Source organism: Chiloscyllium plagiosum, unplaced genomic scaffold (assembly GCF_037043375.1).
Source record: "Chiloscyllium plagiosum isolate Xiang-an unplaced genomic scaffold, Cpla_swu_hap1 HiC_scaffold_7, whole genome shotgun sequence".
NCBI lineage: Eukaryota > Metazoa > Chordata > Chondrichthyes > Orectolobiformes > Hemiscylliidae > Chiloscyllium > Chiloscyllium plagiosum.
This window is the reverse complement of record NW_028270145.1, coordinates 8,143,436-8,159,411: the sequence shown is the minus strand read 5'-3', so window position 1 is coordinate 8,159,411 and position 15,976 is coordinate 8,143,436. Positions and strand designations below refer to the sequence as shown.

Genomic DNA, 15,976 nt, shown 5'->3' with positions numbered 1-15,976 from the left:
CAATTCACCATCAATCCAACAGTGACTGGTCCCCTTTGACTTTCAGACATGGCCATATGGTTGAAGTATATGCAATGTGTTTGCCATGCAAAATGAAATCATTCATGCAATGTAGGACCCAAATTCATTACCCATTCCTAAATGCCCAGAAGGCTGTTAAGAATCAATTGCATTGCTCTGGGTGTGGAGCCACATGTAAACCAGGTCAAGTAAGAATGGCAGATGTCCTTCCCTAAAGGGCATTAGTGAACAGGATATTTTAGAAGACAATTACACCCCTCTGCTGAACAACAACATGTCCACCCCACACCACCCCACCCCCCGACTGTTCAACACCCCAAACAGCAACAACTGTCTGCCTCTCCCTTTGTGTTTAAACGGAAATTCAAGCTACAGGAGCTGACAGCCTATAAGTTATGAGTGAAAGATTTATGTCATGAAAATCAGCGGAAACAACGGTGACTAGTTGCCTGCAATTTTGCACTAAAGACCTGAAGCAATAAAAAGCAAAGCTGGCCTAAAAGGCTAGCAGCCTCTACGTTAGCGCAAAGTGAGTGCTTAGATTAGATCTGATCAGATTTGCTACAGTATGAAAACAGGCCCTTCGGCTCAAGAAGTCCACACCTCCCCTCCGAAGAGAAACCCACCCAAACCCATTCCCCTACCCTATATTTACCCCTAACACACCTAACATTCTGGACAATTTAGTATGGCCAATTTACCTGACCTGCACATCTTTGGATTGTGGGAAGAAACCGGAGCACCCAGAGGGAGAAACTAAGAGGATAAGGTTCATGTTCTTTGTGGATGCATGAGATGTGTATATGTTCTTGCAGAGAAAGCAACCTGCAGAAGCATGCAAATCCTAAGTGCCTATAGAATCCACAGTGAAATCCAGAAGAGCCAAAGTGTAAGTTGGTCCAGAAATGGTGGGTGAGGTTTGTGGTTTGGCTTATGCTCACTTGAATGATCCAACTGTGGAAAACGATAGTCTCCATGGAACATGAGGGAAATTATGGTGATGGTAGAACTAGATAAAGAACCAGAGAATCAAGCAACAAGCTATGTCGCCAGGAACCATTATGACTTTCATTTCAGGCATGGTGCTGTCTAGTCTCTCGGGGAGGGAAGGGAGATGAAGGGCCGCACTGAAATGAGTAGGATTAATGATTAGTGAGATGCAAATGCATGGAAATAAGATACTGAAATTCAGAACTTGCTGTTTAAAGCTTAAAGGAAAATTAATCATTTTTTGTCTCAACATCAGGAATCTGATTTTTTTAGTTTTCACTGCAATATCCCAACTTACTCATTGCCACGCCATTCAAGACAACATTAAATTCTCGCCAAGCAGTCTGCAATGAGACATACTGTACATTGGTTAGGTGAGAGGGTCAAAATTTGGTAGGTGAGAGTATCATGAGGGAAAATATGAACTTGACAACTTTGGCAGGAAGAAAAGTAATTGGATATAATTTAAATATAGAGATTTTGCAGAACTGATGTACAGGGGGAATCCACCTGCCCTGCTAGATGAGTAACATAACAACAGTATGCAGGTAAAGCAAGTGATGAGGAAGGCAAAAGGAAGGTTTTGTTTACGGGAAGGAAAATGGAATGTAAAAATAGGTATATATTGCTGCAGTTGAGCAGGGAATTGGTAAGATCACATTTGGAGTATTATGTACAGTTTTCATCACCTTATTTATTTAAAAAAGAATATGAATGTCTTGGAAGCAGGGATTCACCAAAGGTTTACTCAACTGATACATAGAATGGGGGGGGGGGGGAATATCTTTTGAGAAAAGGCTGGAAAATTTGGCTCATATACTTTGAAGTTTAGAAGAATGAGAGACAATCTTATAAAAATAGTTAAAATCTTGATAGTATGGATACTGAAAAGAGGTTTCTTCTTATGTGAGAGACTAAGACCGAGGTCACAGTTAAAAAATAAATGGCCTCCTGTTTGATACTGAGATGAGACAAACTTTTGTCTTCTCTCTGAGAGTCATAAGTCTTTGGAGCTCTTCCCCAAAGAGAAGATAGGATAATTGAATATTTAAAAGTGAGAGGTAGCTAGTTTCTTGACTAACAAAGGAGTCAAGGTTTATCAGAGTGGGTGGTATTGGAGAATTAAAGCCACAATTAGATCAGCTATAAAATTATTCAATGGCAGAGCAGACCCTAGAGAACAAATAGCCTACTCCTGCTCCAGATTCGTACGATCACGTGTTTGTATTGTGGCTACATTTACAGCTTAGTTTTTCTCCCTGCTGAAGTTACATTCAAGTTCCAACCTTCTGTCAAGCTGGATTAAACCCTGCCCAAAAGCACCAGCAAACTTCACACAATACTGGTCTCAGTGCTGGTGAGGTTCAAACTATCTAACTTGCAGAGGTCCCTTGTCTTCCAGAGCCCATTCCAAAATCCCAGGAATTTTAAGCTCTCTCTTCTTGGACATATTCATTTGCAATTTCCTCCTGCATCTGTAATTCACAGAATGTTCCACAGAAAGTAATCCAGACCACGCTGTTTTGAGGTCCTTTTCCAAAATTCATTTCCTACATTACAAATCGTGCCTACACTTCAATAAGGTACTTCACTTGCTGCAAAATGCTTCAAGATATCTGATAGTCATAAAAAGTGCTATATGAATGAAAATCTGTCTTACTTTCCATTTTCTACTGCAGTACTTCATCTCTCTTCTTACCTTTGTGATTGATGTTAATATGGATAATGAACTCTAGCTATTCAGAGTGTTCTGTAAATGTTCAATGAAATCCTTGATCCTCAGCAGATCATCTTAAAGTAATCTTAACGAAATAGCATAGTATTTCCTTCCAGATCACTGTTCCAAAGCAGTCCTCCAACAGGTATAATTCAATAGACAATACATTTGACCTCATATTACTTAGGCTTGTGTTCTTTTTTTCCCCAAAAATGTCTAGTTTTAACTTCTACCACCTAGAAGGTTACAACAATTTTAATGGTAACTAGGACAAATAAATTATTGATCATCTAAATTAGATTACCTTTGGATAAGTAGCCTTTAAGAATATTTTTAATATTTTATGGAAGTGCATGATGTTAAAGGTTTTAAGCTTCCATAGAGAATATGCTTATCATTTATTAAACTATTTAAAATTTACAAATAACTATAGCTTGTTAAAAATGGTTTCAAATAGCTTTCTGAATACTGACCTTCATGCATATTTCAAATGTAAAATATTATGGCTAATCACAATGTACTCTACAAACAACAAAACGGTTAAATCAACAAGTTTGTTTGAAATTTGTGTCAACAGCAGAGTTCTCAAAATGGCACACCATGCTGTTAATTCTCATGCTGTGGCTCTCAGCAGTGTCATCAGCATAGCTATCGCTAATTTTCCACTTTTCCACGAATATTGAGAAGTTTTTAAAAATCCCAAGACACTGTTTAAGAAAGGTGGTAAGGACAAGCCAGGTAAGTGGCTTAAATGGATCTGTGTGGGTTACTCTTCAGAGTTTCGGTGTGGACTTCTTGGGCCGAAGGGGCTGTTCCCACACTGTAGAGAGTCTAATCATAGTCTAAACAAGTATAGACCAGTGAGCTTGACGTTGGTATTGGGCAAGTTGTTGGAGGGAATCCTGAGGGACAGGATGTGCATGTATTTGGAAAGGCAAGGACTGATTAGGGATAGAGAACATGGCTTTGTGGGTGGGAAATCATGTCTCACAAACTTGATTGAGTTTTTTGAAGTAGTAACATAGAGGATTGATGAGGGCAGAGCCGTAGACATGATCTATACGTATTTCAGTAAGGTGTTCGACAAGGTTCTTCATGGGAGACTGGTGAGCAAGCTTAGATCTCATGGAATACAGGGAGAACTAGCCATTTGGATACAGAACTGGCTGAAAAGTAGAAGACAGAGGGTGGTGGTGGAGGGTTGTTTTTCAGGCTGGAGGCCTGTGACCAGTGGAGTGCCACAAGGATCGGTGCTGGGTCCACTACTTTTCATCATTTATATAGATGACTTGGATGTGAACATAGGAGTTATAGTTAGTAAGTTTGCAGGTGACACCAAAATTGGAGGTGTAGTGGACAGATGATGCTCCGTGGATAGAAGAAAGACTGGCTAACAGGAAGCAGAGAGCAAGGCATAAAGGTCTAATTTTCAGGTTGACAAGGCATAACAAGTGTTGACCCATAGGGACCATTGATGGGACCTCAATTGCTTATGAATTAAATTACTTGGCTGAAGGGATGAAAGATACAATTGCCAAATTTGATAATGACACAAAGATATATGGGAAAGTAAGTTGTGAAGAGGACATAAGGAGGCCACACAATGATAGGGTTAAGTGAACAGGTGAAGATCTGGCTATGGAGTATGGGTAGATGTGTAATTGTCCATTTGGTTAGTTATCTAAATGGTGATATACTGCAGATAGAGTCATACAGATGTGCAGCATGGAAACAGATCCTTCGGTCCAATTCATCCATGCTGACCAGATATCCTAAATTAATCTAGTCCCATTTGCCAGCACTTGGCTAATATCTCTCTAAACCCATCCTATTCATATAACATCCAGATGCCTTTTAAATATTCTAATTGTAATTGTATCTACCTCCACTACTTCCTTTGGCAGCTCATTCCATACACGCACCACCCTTTGTATGAAAAGGTTGCCCTTAAGTTCCTTTTAAAACTTTCCCCTCTCACCCTAAATCTATGCTCACTAATTCTGAATTCCCCCACCCCGGGAAAGACATTGTCTGTTTACCCTATTCATGCTCCTAATGATTTTATAAACCTCTATAAAGGTCACCCCTCAGCCTCCGATGCTCCAGAGAAAATAGCCCCAGGCTAGTCAGCCTCTTCCCATTGCTCAAACCCTCCTACCCTGGCAAAATCCTTGTAAACCTTTTCTGAACCCTTTCAAGTTTCACAACATCCTTCCTACATGAGGGAAACCAGAATTGCACATAATGTTCCAAACGTGGTCTAACCAATGTCTTGTACAGCCGTAACATGATCTCCCAACTCCTATACTCAATGCTCTGACCAATAAAGGAAAGCAAACTAAATGCCTTCTTCTCAATCCTATCTACCTGTGTCTCCACTTTCAAGGAACTATGAACCCGCACTCTTTGCTCAGCAACACACCCCATTATGTGTGTAAGTCCTGCCCTAATTTGCCTTTCCAAAATGCAGCACCTCACAGATATCTGAACTGAACTCCATCTGAGATGCAGAGGGATCTGGTTGGCCTTGTGCATGAACCACAAATGATTAGTATGCAGCACGTAGTTAGGAAAGTTCATAAATGTTGTTGTTTATTGTGAGGGAACTTAATGCAACTGTAGAGATGTTGCACTTCAGTTATACAGGACATCTGAAGTATTGCGTACAATAATAGTTTACTTATTTTAAAAAGGATGTAAATGTATTGGGAACAGTTCAGAGGAGATTTAGGAAACTAAGACCTGAAAAGGGCGGATTGTGTTCTGAGGAATGTTTAGACAGGTCAGCTTACATTCACAGTCAAAAAGGATAGCGCTGGAAAAGCACAACAGGTGAGGCAGCATCCGAGGAGCAGGCCAGTTGATGTTTCGGGCATAAGCCCTTCATCAGGCATGTGGAGCAGGGAGGGGGATGAGAGATTCCTAGGGGGTGGGTAGAGCTGAGGGCAAGGTAGGTGGGAAGGCGATAGGTGGATGCAGGTGGGAGTTAATTGTGGTAGGTTTGTAGGAAGGGTGGAGCAGATAGATGGGAAAGAGGATGGACAGGTAGGACAGGTCAAGAGAGTGGTGCCAAGTTGGAGGTTTGGATCTGGGATGAGGTGGGGGAGGGGAGGTTTAGAAACTAGTGAATTCAATATTGTTGCTTTGTGGTTGAAGGATCCCAAAGCAGAAGTTGAGGCGTTCTTCCTTCAGTTGGCGGGTGGCTTTGACTTGGCGGTGGAGGAGGCCCAGAATTTGCATGTCCTTGCATCAGTGGGATAAGGGGTTGAAGTGGTCAGCCACGGGGGGGGGGGGGTTAAAGCAACATGGACTCTCCTGCTCCTTGGTTGCTTCCTGACCTGCTGTGCTTTTCCAGTGCTACCTTTCTCAACTCTGACTCTCCAGCATCTGCAGTCCTCACTTTCTCCTTGGCTTATACTCATTGTAGTTTAGAAGAGTAAGCTATGACATAATTGAAACTTGTAAGATCATGAAGGATCTTGATGGGTTGGATGCAAACAGGATATTTTCTCATGAGAGAATCAAGAATTAGGTATCATTGTTTAAAAACAAGGTTTGTAAAACACAGGTGTGGCAATTTTTTTTCTCTCAATGGGCCATGAATCTTTGGAACTGTTCCTGAGAAGGTGGTGGAATATTTTTTAAAGCAAAGATAGATAGATTCTTTTAAAGCAAGAGGATAAAAGATTATTAGGGGTTGGTGGGAATGTGGATTTGAGGTTGCAATTAGATTAGCCAGTATCTTATTAAAATTGTGGACCAGGCAAAGAAGCCAAATTGCATACTCCTGCTCCTAGTTCAGATGTAAAAAAGATATATTTGAAAAAAATTGTTGTCAAGAATTTTAATCCGATTCAAGAACCTCCAGGCTAATCAACATCCACCAAGCTGCTTTGAAAACCCCTCTTGCAGCTGAAACAATCCACAACATTCTAAATAAAACATTTTTAAAAGAATTTCAGTTCATCCTACGTAAAAATATCATTTTGAAAATTCCATGATCCAGATTTGCATCTTTGCCAAGTTCTTTTCAGTTCCTAGATTTGACCTAGATTTGATTAGATTACAGTATGGAAACAGGCCCTTCGGCCCAACAAGTCCTAACCGACCCGCCGAAGTGAAACCTACCCATACCCCTACATTTACCCCTTACCTAACACTACGGGCAATTTAGTATGGCCAATTCACCTAACCTGCACATCTTTGGACTGTGGGAGGAAACCAGAGCACCCGGAGGAAATCCACACAGACACGGGGAGAACGTGCAAACTCCACACAGTCAGTCGCCTGAGTCGGGAATTGAACCCGGGTCTCTGGCGCTGCGAGGCAGCAGTGCTAACCACTGTGCCACCGTGCCGCCCACTGTTGGACTATACCCTAGTTATGTACCAAATTTTGTTGGAATTTGTCCTTTTTTAATTAGAAACAGGGCTGGATTTTCACTAGCAAGGTGAGTAGCTGACTTTGGGAAATTTCCCAACACTGCAGATCCACTTCAGTCTACTGGTGTCCATTAGACTCAATTTTAACTTGAGGGAGGTAAGTGCAGGATCAAGTCCTGATCTGCTGATCACACAAATATGTCCTAAATGGCTGCACAACCAGGTGAATTCTAGGACAGGTTGGTTAGAAAACCCACTTTGGTTCCTTGAAACTCAATCCAAATTATTTTCAAAGCTATTAGGACCCACTGTCACAACACTCCATGCACCCGTACCTACACCTATGGACCCTCATAACTCAATGCTCCCTCCATGCCAACTCATACCGCCAGCCACCCACCTAAATCAGGCTAACTCATACTGCCAACCACCCACCCATGACCTATACTGCCTCATTCCACCATGTCAACTTACACTCATAACCCATGTCCCTCATAACCCCATACCACCTATGCAAAAGTAAAGTGGCACATGTTATTTGGGCTTATGCCCGAAACATTGATTTTCCTGCTCATTGGATGCTGCCTGCCTTGCTGTGCTTTTCCAGCGCCACACTTTTTAACATATTATTTACAGTCAAATAAAACAACAGACTAATACACTGGAGCAAAACTATCCCTTTACCCATCTTCCATGACAGAGGTAATAAAAACAGAAAATGTCAGAAACATTCAACAGCTCTGGCAACATCTGTGGACAGGGAAACAGAGTTAATGTTTAAGGGAATGGATTTTTCTTGTGTTAATCTGTTCAAATTTGCAGGAGTGAATAATTCAAAATTCAAATGGAAAAGGACGTTTTTTAAACCCTCAGCCTCCGAAGCTCCAGTGAAAATAACCCCAGCCTATTCAACATTTCCTTATAGCTCAAATCCTCCAAACCAAGCAACATCCTTGTAAATATTTTCTGAACCCTTTCAAGTTTCACAACATCCTTCCTATGGCAGGGAGACCAGAATTGCACATAGTATTCCAAATGTGACCTAACCAGGTGATCTTATAGAGCTTTATAAAATCATAAGGGGTATGGTTAGGGTAAATAGACAAGGTCTTTTCCACTGGGTGGGGGAGTCCAAAACTAGGGGGCATAGGATTAAGGTGAGAGGGGAAAGATTTAAAAGGGACTTAAGGGACAATATTTTCATGCAGAGGGTGGTGAATGTATGGAATGATTTATCAAAGGAAGGCACGATTACAACATTTAGAGGGCATCTGGATGGGAAAGGATCTGAAGAGGAAGGGTTTAGAGGGATATAGGTCAAATGCTGGCAAATGGAACTAGATTAATTTAAGATATCTGTTCGGCATGGACAGGTTGGGTCGAAGGGTCTGTACATCTCTATGACTGTATGAGTATAATGCCTAATCAGGGAATTCATATTCTATGATATCCAGTTGACTGATCTTGTTACAATCAATACAGCAGGGTGACAAATAAATATGGTACCAGGTTAATGAGGTGCCAGGTAAATGATGGAGTGCTTAGTGTAAATCAAGGATGGCTGGAGTGTTCAGGCCACAGGATGGAGTAATATTGGCTATTAGAAGGAGTGGTGGAGAGGCAAAGTGGGGTAGGTAGCTTGGCAGCATTGGATCCAGAGAAGGAAGTGCCCAGGGTGGTCAAGCTGTAGCTGTCAAATTCAGGAGAGCTGGTACTGTCTAATCCTGGAAAGTTTTGGGTGGCATTAGTTCTGGAGAAGGAGTCAGGCTGGCAGTGAAGGAGGGTTTGGCAAGGTGTGTTGGATGCAGAGTTGGGGGCATGTCTGACAGCATCTAGCTTAGATTGGGAAGGGCAGGATTCTCAAATCAGGTTGAGACATGGAGTGAAGGGTGGGTGCAGAATCTGTTGAGAGAGTCGAGTCTAATTAGAGGATGGTTGTCAGAAGTATAAGGAGTCAGGAGACAGGTCATCTGGAGAGGGGAATTGGTCAGTGTAGGTTCAGTTTAATAGTTACCCAAGAATTGGACTGGGATTTTTTTATTGTCTAACACTTCCAGGATAACTATTAGCTTAAGTGAGGCGGAACCCTGTGAATTCTCTGAAGTTAATGAATTATTTTGGAGGATTCTAAACTCAGGCAATTGCCCATCAAAAAATTGAATTTTCTGGGCATTCTCACAAAATCAGCTGTGTCAGGGGTTCCACATGGGCCCGGCATACGACTCCAGTCTATGGAGCTCTGACGACAGTCTGGTCATCAGGATATCTAAGCCAATATTGTCTATGTTAAATAATATGGAGATAAAATTGCAAAAGAGACCTAACAAAAATAAAACTGGAAGTCTGATAAAAGTTCTAGTTTTGTAAAATATTACAAAATTAGCTGTTCTTGAAACAAATTGTTATTGCTTGTTCTAAAGTCATGTACAAACTGGAGTCTCCACAGAAATAAAAGACAGGAAGCACAGAATTCTCTGGAGACCATAGCAATCAACATTCTCTCCTTGTACTAGATTTGCTGCAACATTAATTAGGTAATGAAAAGCCTGACTATGACAGATCAGTTTTTTTGTATGACCAATAGCTATTAATTTCACCTTACGCTGAGTTTGTACTAGCTTAAAACCTATTGCATCTCAATTTGTTTCCTGAATATGAAGAAGGTTTAATATACAAATGGTAACTGTTTCTGTCTTCACGGATGCCGCTGAAGTTGGCCTTTCAGCTTACTTCTAGCATTTTCTGTTTTTAGTTCAGCCTTCCAGTATTTGACTATTAACATTTATTCTTATTCTGGTGAAACATCTGTCTTGTGATTTTTCTGTGTTCTGCCACTGGCTTGGAAACAGTAAGATAAATATTTAAGAGTATTTATAAATCGTTGGCTACATTCAACAATCAGATGCAATCTTCGCTAGTTTAAGATTTAAACTGACACATCTTTTGTAGAGCACATCAGTAGTCTGTGTTCAAGTGAATCTGGTGCACATGTAAAGCAGGAGTTCACAATTAGTTCTAGCTTAGCTCCTAGAAAGTCAGCCAATTACTGACCATTTTCACAGAATGAAAAGTTCTCAGAGTTATCATGGTGCAGGAGACAAATTCAGATCATTATGCCTGCACTGTTATCTACTGCCAATTTTCTGCCTTTTTTTCATATCTCAGCACGCAATTCTTTTTTTAAAAAAACCATTGAATGCCTTCTTGAATGCCTCAAGTGAACCTGCCTCTATCATATTTCAAGGCACCTCATTCCATAGCTAACAACTGTCTTTAAAAAGTTTTTTTTCTCATATTACCCTTACTTAATTTGCACATCTCTTTAAATCCTGTCATTCTTGTTTCTTTTACAAGTAGTTTTGTTTTCATCCTGTCCAGCCTCTCAATTTTGAAAACTTCAATCAGATCTTCTATCCAGGGAAAACAGTCCAAAATTCTTCAATTTATCCTCATAACTAAAGTTTCCCATATCTAGAACCATTCTGATAAACCTTTATAAATTAGTTTTTCTCCCCCCCCCCCCCAGTATACCAGTGAATACAACCAGAGACAAGCTGTGAGTTTGACCACTTAGTCTAGAATTAAAGATCAGTCAGAATTCTCATCCCTCAAAACTAATCATCTTTCTTAATTGTAAGTACATAATTAGATATCATAGGACAAATTGTGCTGAGCTGTAATCATTCTTCTGGTTAAGGAGCAAATGTGGTGATGTTCACAATCAAGATTTGTGCTTAAGTAGTTATTATTCAGGTGAGGTACCAAAGTATTTTGCCAGTCACAAAATCATACCCAAGCACTGAGTTAAAACCTTCAAGAGAGAAGTACAGATGAAAAGAAAAATGGCATTAAATTGTGAATTTTTGCATAAGTATGTAAATACAAATTTAACAATTAACTAACTTTGTTTAGAATAGTTAAACCATGAGCTGACCTGCAATATATCTAATCCAGCAATTTTATAGATGCAGTACAACGTCGAAACACAAATGCAAAGACCAATTTTAAACAGTTGAGAATGATGTAGTCAAAAACAATGCTAATTGATACATATCAAACAAGAAAATAAAGTTCTAGAAATCTTGATTATGCAAAACCCTCAAAACAAATTGTTGTAGTTCCTGACTAGAGTGTCAAATGTATCTTACAATTTGGCAAGAGACAAATTCTTTTTCAATGTAGGCAGTGAGCGAGGATCTCGGGCACTTGTGAAGAGATTAAATGGTTTTGAACAAGTACAAATTTTGAACAAATTTGAACATCAAATTTTAACTACACAAAATTAAAACAGTAATACAACGTGGAATATATACAGAACTTAATTCTAATATTCAATTAGAGTTAACCTGAGGCAAATATATACACTGTAATAGGTACACTGTGTCCTACCTCTGAGCGAGGAGACAAGTCCCACTTGCTCCAGAGACATATAACATCTCTAAACAGGTTGATTAAACATAATGGTCCCACCTAGCATATTCAAAGAGCAAATGCAGCCAAGACAAGCCTGCTGTCAAATGTACGAGGAGAAAGTGAGGTCTGCAGATGCTGGATCACAAAGTTGAAACTTTATTGCTGGAACAGCACAGCAGGTCAGGCAGCATCCAGGGAACAGGAGATTCGACGTTTCGGGCACAGGCCCTTCTTCAGGAAATGTAGCAAAATGTAGCAAAATTGATTCTGCTCGTTCCCTGAACATTACAATATTCAGAGATTGCTGCCTTGCACAGTACAAAACATTTACAAAAAGAGATTTTGTCACAAAACTAAGTTTCAACTTTATATTAACCAATGTATAACATCGTGGCTCTAACTTCGTTTTAAGAAATGAGTGTTAAATTAAAACTACAGAGCAAATTGTACTAACTGTAAAAAAAATCCACATAATCTTGTTGAATGCTCTGAGTACACAGAGTTGTTTCTCCTAAAGAAAGTAAACAGATTTCAGTTACAGGAGGGGTACCAAGCAAAAGTAACCTTAGTTATATGATGTTTTGTTCGCATTTAAATCAGAGACTCCCCTGCTATATGATACAAGATGCGGAGTAGTTCAGTATCAAAGCACCAGCGATCCATATTAGGGCATATTACCTCACATGGCCCCAAGAGCAAGTTCGAATTCGCTGTCAGGGCATCATCGAATAACACATATTTGAGACCAAAACTTTGTTGTCGGAAAGAAAAGAGCAACTTATTTACCTTCGCCAGCTAATTCACAGCAATATTTTAAAAAGTGTCCGAAGCGAGACATTTAGCTATGCCAATTACTATCTCAATCAATTTGTATTTTTTTTTAATGTATTTCAATGGACTGCTTAAAAATTGCATGTAGAGAAAAATATTCTTTTGCAGTGTTTTGTTAAGTGTTGGACATTGCTCAAAATATTTCACCGAGTCTCCTTTTGGCGTGCAAGAATTATTGTCAGGTTGGTAGGTGCATACTCATAACGTCGCGAGAGACTAAATGACATACCTTAATGATGCTACTTCTGCGGGGTGTCGCTTTGGCAGCCTCAATGAGACAAGCTTCTACATCTCCTGTTGTTCCCAAGGACGTAGATTCTCCGGGACTGAAACGATCTCCAGCCGCTGAAACAGCACTTCGCCTCCTCCTGCCCTTTCCGCTGGCCACCGCTGCTCCAACAGTTTCCAAGTCTTCTTCCGTTGTGTCCCAAGCTTTGCGGGAATCACCAACTGGCTCAGGCTCCTGAAGTAACTCAGATCCATCAAGTCCACTCTCCTTCCGACCTTCCGCCATTTTGTGCATAAATTATAATAAACAATACTCCAAGTAATGTTTGTATTCTCAACAAATTCTACCAGCGGCAATGTTGCTCGACGAGACTCCCATAGCTGTCAGATCACAACCGAAGCACAACACACTTCGGACAAGAACTCAGCACTTGAAAAAGAGGCGCGGTTTCATGTGCCAGTCTGAAGTCAAATTAGATCTGCAACAATTCAGATATAAATCGTTTCAATTCCGTTGATAAAACAGGAAGTTTGCGGATAACCCGCTCTAGTGCATAGGATTGCCTTACTCACACTTTCCTTTCTCTTATTTCTCGCAGAAAACTGACACCGACAGCTTTTGGCTACTCAACTAATTGACATGAGCTTCCACCAGTTAGCATAGCAGAGTCTCATCTCCTAACCAATAGGACCGAGTAGAAGTGGGCGTACCTAACAGTCTGAGGCAAGGAGGGGGCTTTATGTGTTACTCATAAAATATTACTAATAGTTTTAGGCTTTAATGACAACAAAATTCATAAACATTCCAGAAAATATATTTGTTCAGTATGTTAATTCGGGTATCATGTTTCTTTTGAAACTTTGTATTAATATATTCATTCTATACTGTAAGCAATACGATCCACTCTGTTTCACGCAGAGGGTGAGACCGACAGCAGCTTTTTTTTAAAGTAATTTTTTTATTTAACGCAAATTTATCATCGAAAATGTTCTATTTTGCTATAAATTGATGGTTAGGGGAGCACAGGCTTTTACAGTTATTCAACCAAAAAAAAGTAATGCCTCAAATTTCATCAGTAATATCTTCGCTCTACGAATTGCTCATCCTCATTTTAATTATTTGTCTGATGTATTAATTTTGCACAAAAAGTACATACATATGTGTTGGCCATGCATCAAAAAAAACTGTTCGGACCTATGGTTTAATTAAATGCGCTTTTAGCAATAAACATGACTTTACCAGCCACACGATCGCCCTCTAGCATAAACACTGTTATTTAGAAATGTTAAACGTTCCTAATATGTGAGAATGAGCTCAATCGGTTTGTTAACCTGCGTATCAACTATTTACAAAATGGGATCACTATTTATGTTTCGGTTTTGGACATCATCTATTAACAAACTTGATAGAGGGTTGATAATTTTTTTTATCAAAAGTTCGCATCACAAAATACAAACTTCAATATTTGTATATTCGACCAGTCTAGATTAAAATTAAGTGCACCAAATACAAAGTAAGAATAAAGGTCATTTAGATGTTTTGACAACAGATACGTTGAATCCGGATTATATAACCATGAATGTGTTTTCTACATGTAATTTTTTTATGCTGCAGGGAATGTGTTTTGGATTGTTTAATTAGAAATAGAAATTCGTGTCCGGAAACTGAAAATTATACGTGTTTCTCTAATATAGTTAATTACACTCAGTCATTCTGTCGGAATTTTCAGTTTGATCTGGTTCTGCTTAGCAATCCGAAAGTAAATTTCAGAAATTCAGGACAATTAAAATACAACCTACAGCTTTAAAGATGTTACCTTAAATGGACAGGTTGCCACGACTTAACGACGTAGCTCTAAATTGTCAAAAGTTAATAAATCATTGCGTCCTGCTTTGAGAAGCCTCGCTAACTTGTAACTGAAGCGGTGAGTTTGTGCGTGTTTAGTTCGGACAGGAAGAAATTATGAAAACTCGATCTGTTCACACGCAATCTCCACGTTTTCAAGGTCTGCTTTCATAGTTATCTTTTACAGTAATTTCAAACAAGGTCAGAGATGGTGAAGGGGTTTATTTCACCACAACTTGTGGTATATAAATAGGATATCAAACGAAAAGACAAAATGTCACTTCCTCCATTTACGTGGTCAAGCTCTTAATCCTGAATGCAGGGTATATTTAAAGTTTAATAACCCTATTGCTGCCAATTTTAAACTGCACTGTGAAACATTATCGTGATGGGTGTTTTCAATAACACAAATTGCCTGAAAAATTCAGCAGGTCTGGCAGCATTTAGAGTCGTGGAGATATACAGCAGGGAAACAGACTCTTCGGTCCAACTCGTCCAAGCAGACCAAATATCCTAAATTAATCTAGTCCCATTTGCCAACATTTGATCCCATATCCATCTAAACCCTTCCTATTTATATACTCATCCGGATGCCTTTTAAATGTTGTAATTGTACCAGCCTCCATCACTTCCTCTGGCAAGTCATTCCATTCACACATCACCCTCTGCTGAAAAAGTTGCCCCTTAAATCTTTCCCCTCTCATCTTAAACCTATGCCTTCCAGTTCCCCCCAACCCAGAGAAAGGACCTTGTCTATTTACCTTATCCATGCCCCTCATGAAGGTCACCCCTCAGCCTCCGATGGTCCAGGGAAAATAGCCCCAGTCTATAGCCTCTCCCTATAGCTTTGTGGAGAGAAAGCAGAGTTAATGTAAATGTTGTGAAATTGGTTGCCCAGTCTAGTCAATGTAGAAGCAAGGCATCAAACACCCATGTTCTGTCTGCAAAAATGATCCTGAGTCTCCTGTTGCCTACCACTTCAACACATTGCCATGGTTCCCTGGCCAACATCTCTGGCTTAGACTTGCTGCAGTGCTCCAGTAAAGCTCAGTGCAAGCTGGAAGAACAATGTCTCATTTCTGAGTTCAATAATTTCACAGCCAGAGCATGTTTCCCATGTCCTTACCCCAACACACGAGACAATATTATCACACAGGCTGCTACCACAAACAACTCATTTTCAACAACTAATGGTCCTCATTAGCATGTATTCAATTTCCCAGGCTGACTTTTACCCATCCCTTTGTCTGAGTTCTGCTGAGTTTTTCCAGCATTTTATGTTTTTGTTTCAGATTCCCAGCATCTGCAGTTCTTTGGGATTCTTTTAGTGATGATATTTATGTACCCATTATGTTTAAAATGTCAAAAAAAGTTGAATAAAGTTTTGCATATGATCCAACATAATAGATTGTGCAACTTATCATGTATTGCATGTTTACATTTGTTCACCATCTTCAAGTGTTAAAAGTTGACTGAATAAATCATACATTTATCTTGACCATACATATGTTGACCAATAGGATTTTGATGCTCACCAAATTTTTGGAT

General features: G+C 39.7%; 1 protein-coding gene across 1 annotated transcript in view; it reads right to left on the bottom strand.

The window, feature by feature from the left end:
* Nucleotides 1–15,663, bottom strand: part of LOC122551280 (inactive phospholipase C-like protein 1) — a 340,754-nt gene extending 325,091 nt beyond the window's left edge. Inside the window, exon 1 of the mRNA XM_043692934.2 lies at nucleotides 12,584–15,663. Coding sequence (XP_043548869.1) covers nucleotides 12,584–12,877 — 294 coding nt within the window. The 5' untranslated portion in view covers nucleotides 12,878–15,663. The remainder of the gene's footprint in view (nucleotides 1–12,583) is intronic.
* Nucleotides 15,664–15,976: the final 313 nt, after the last annotated feature.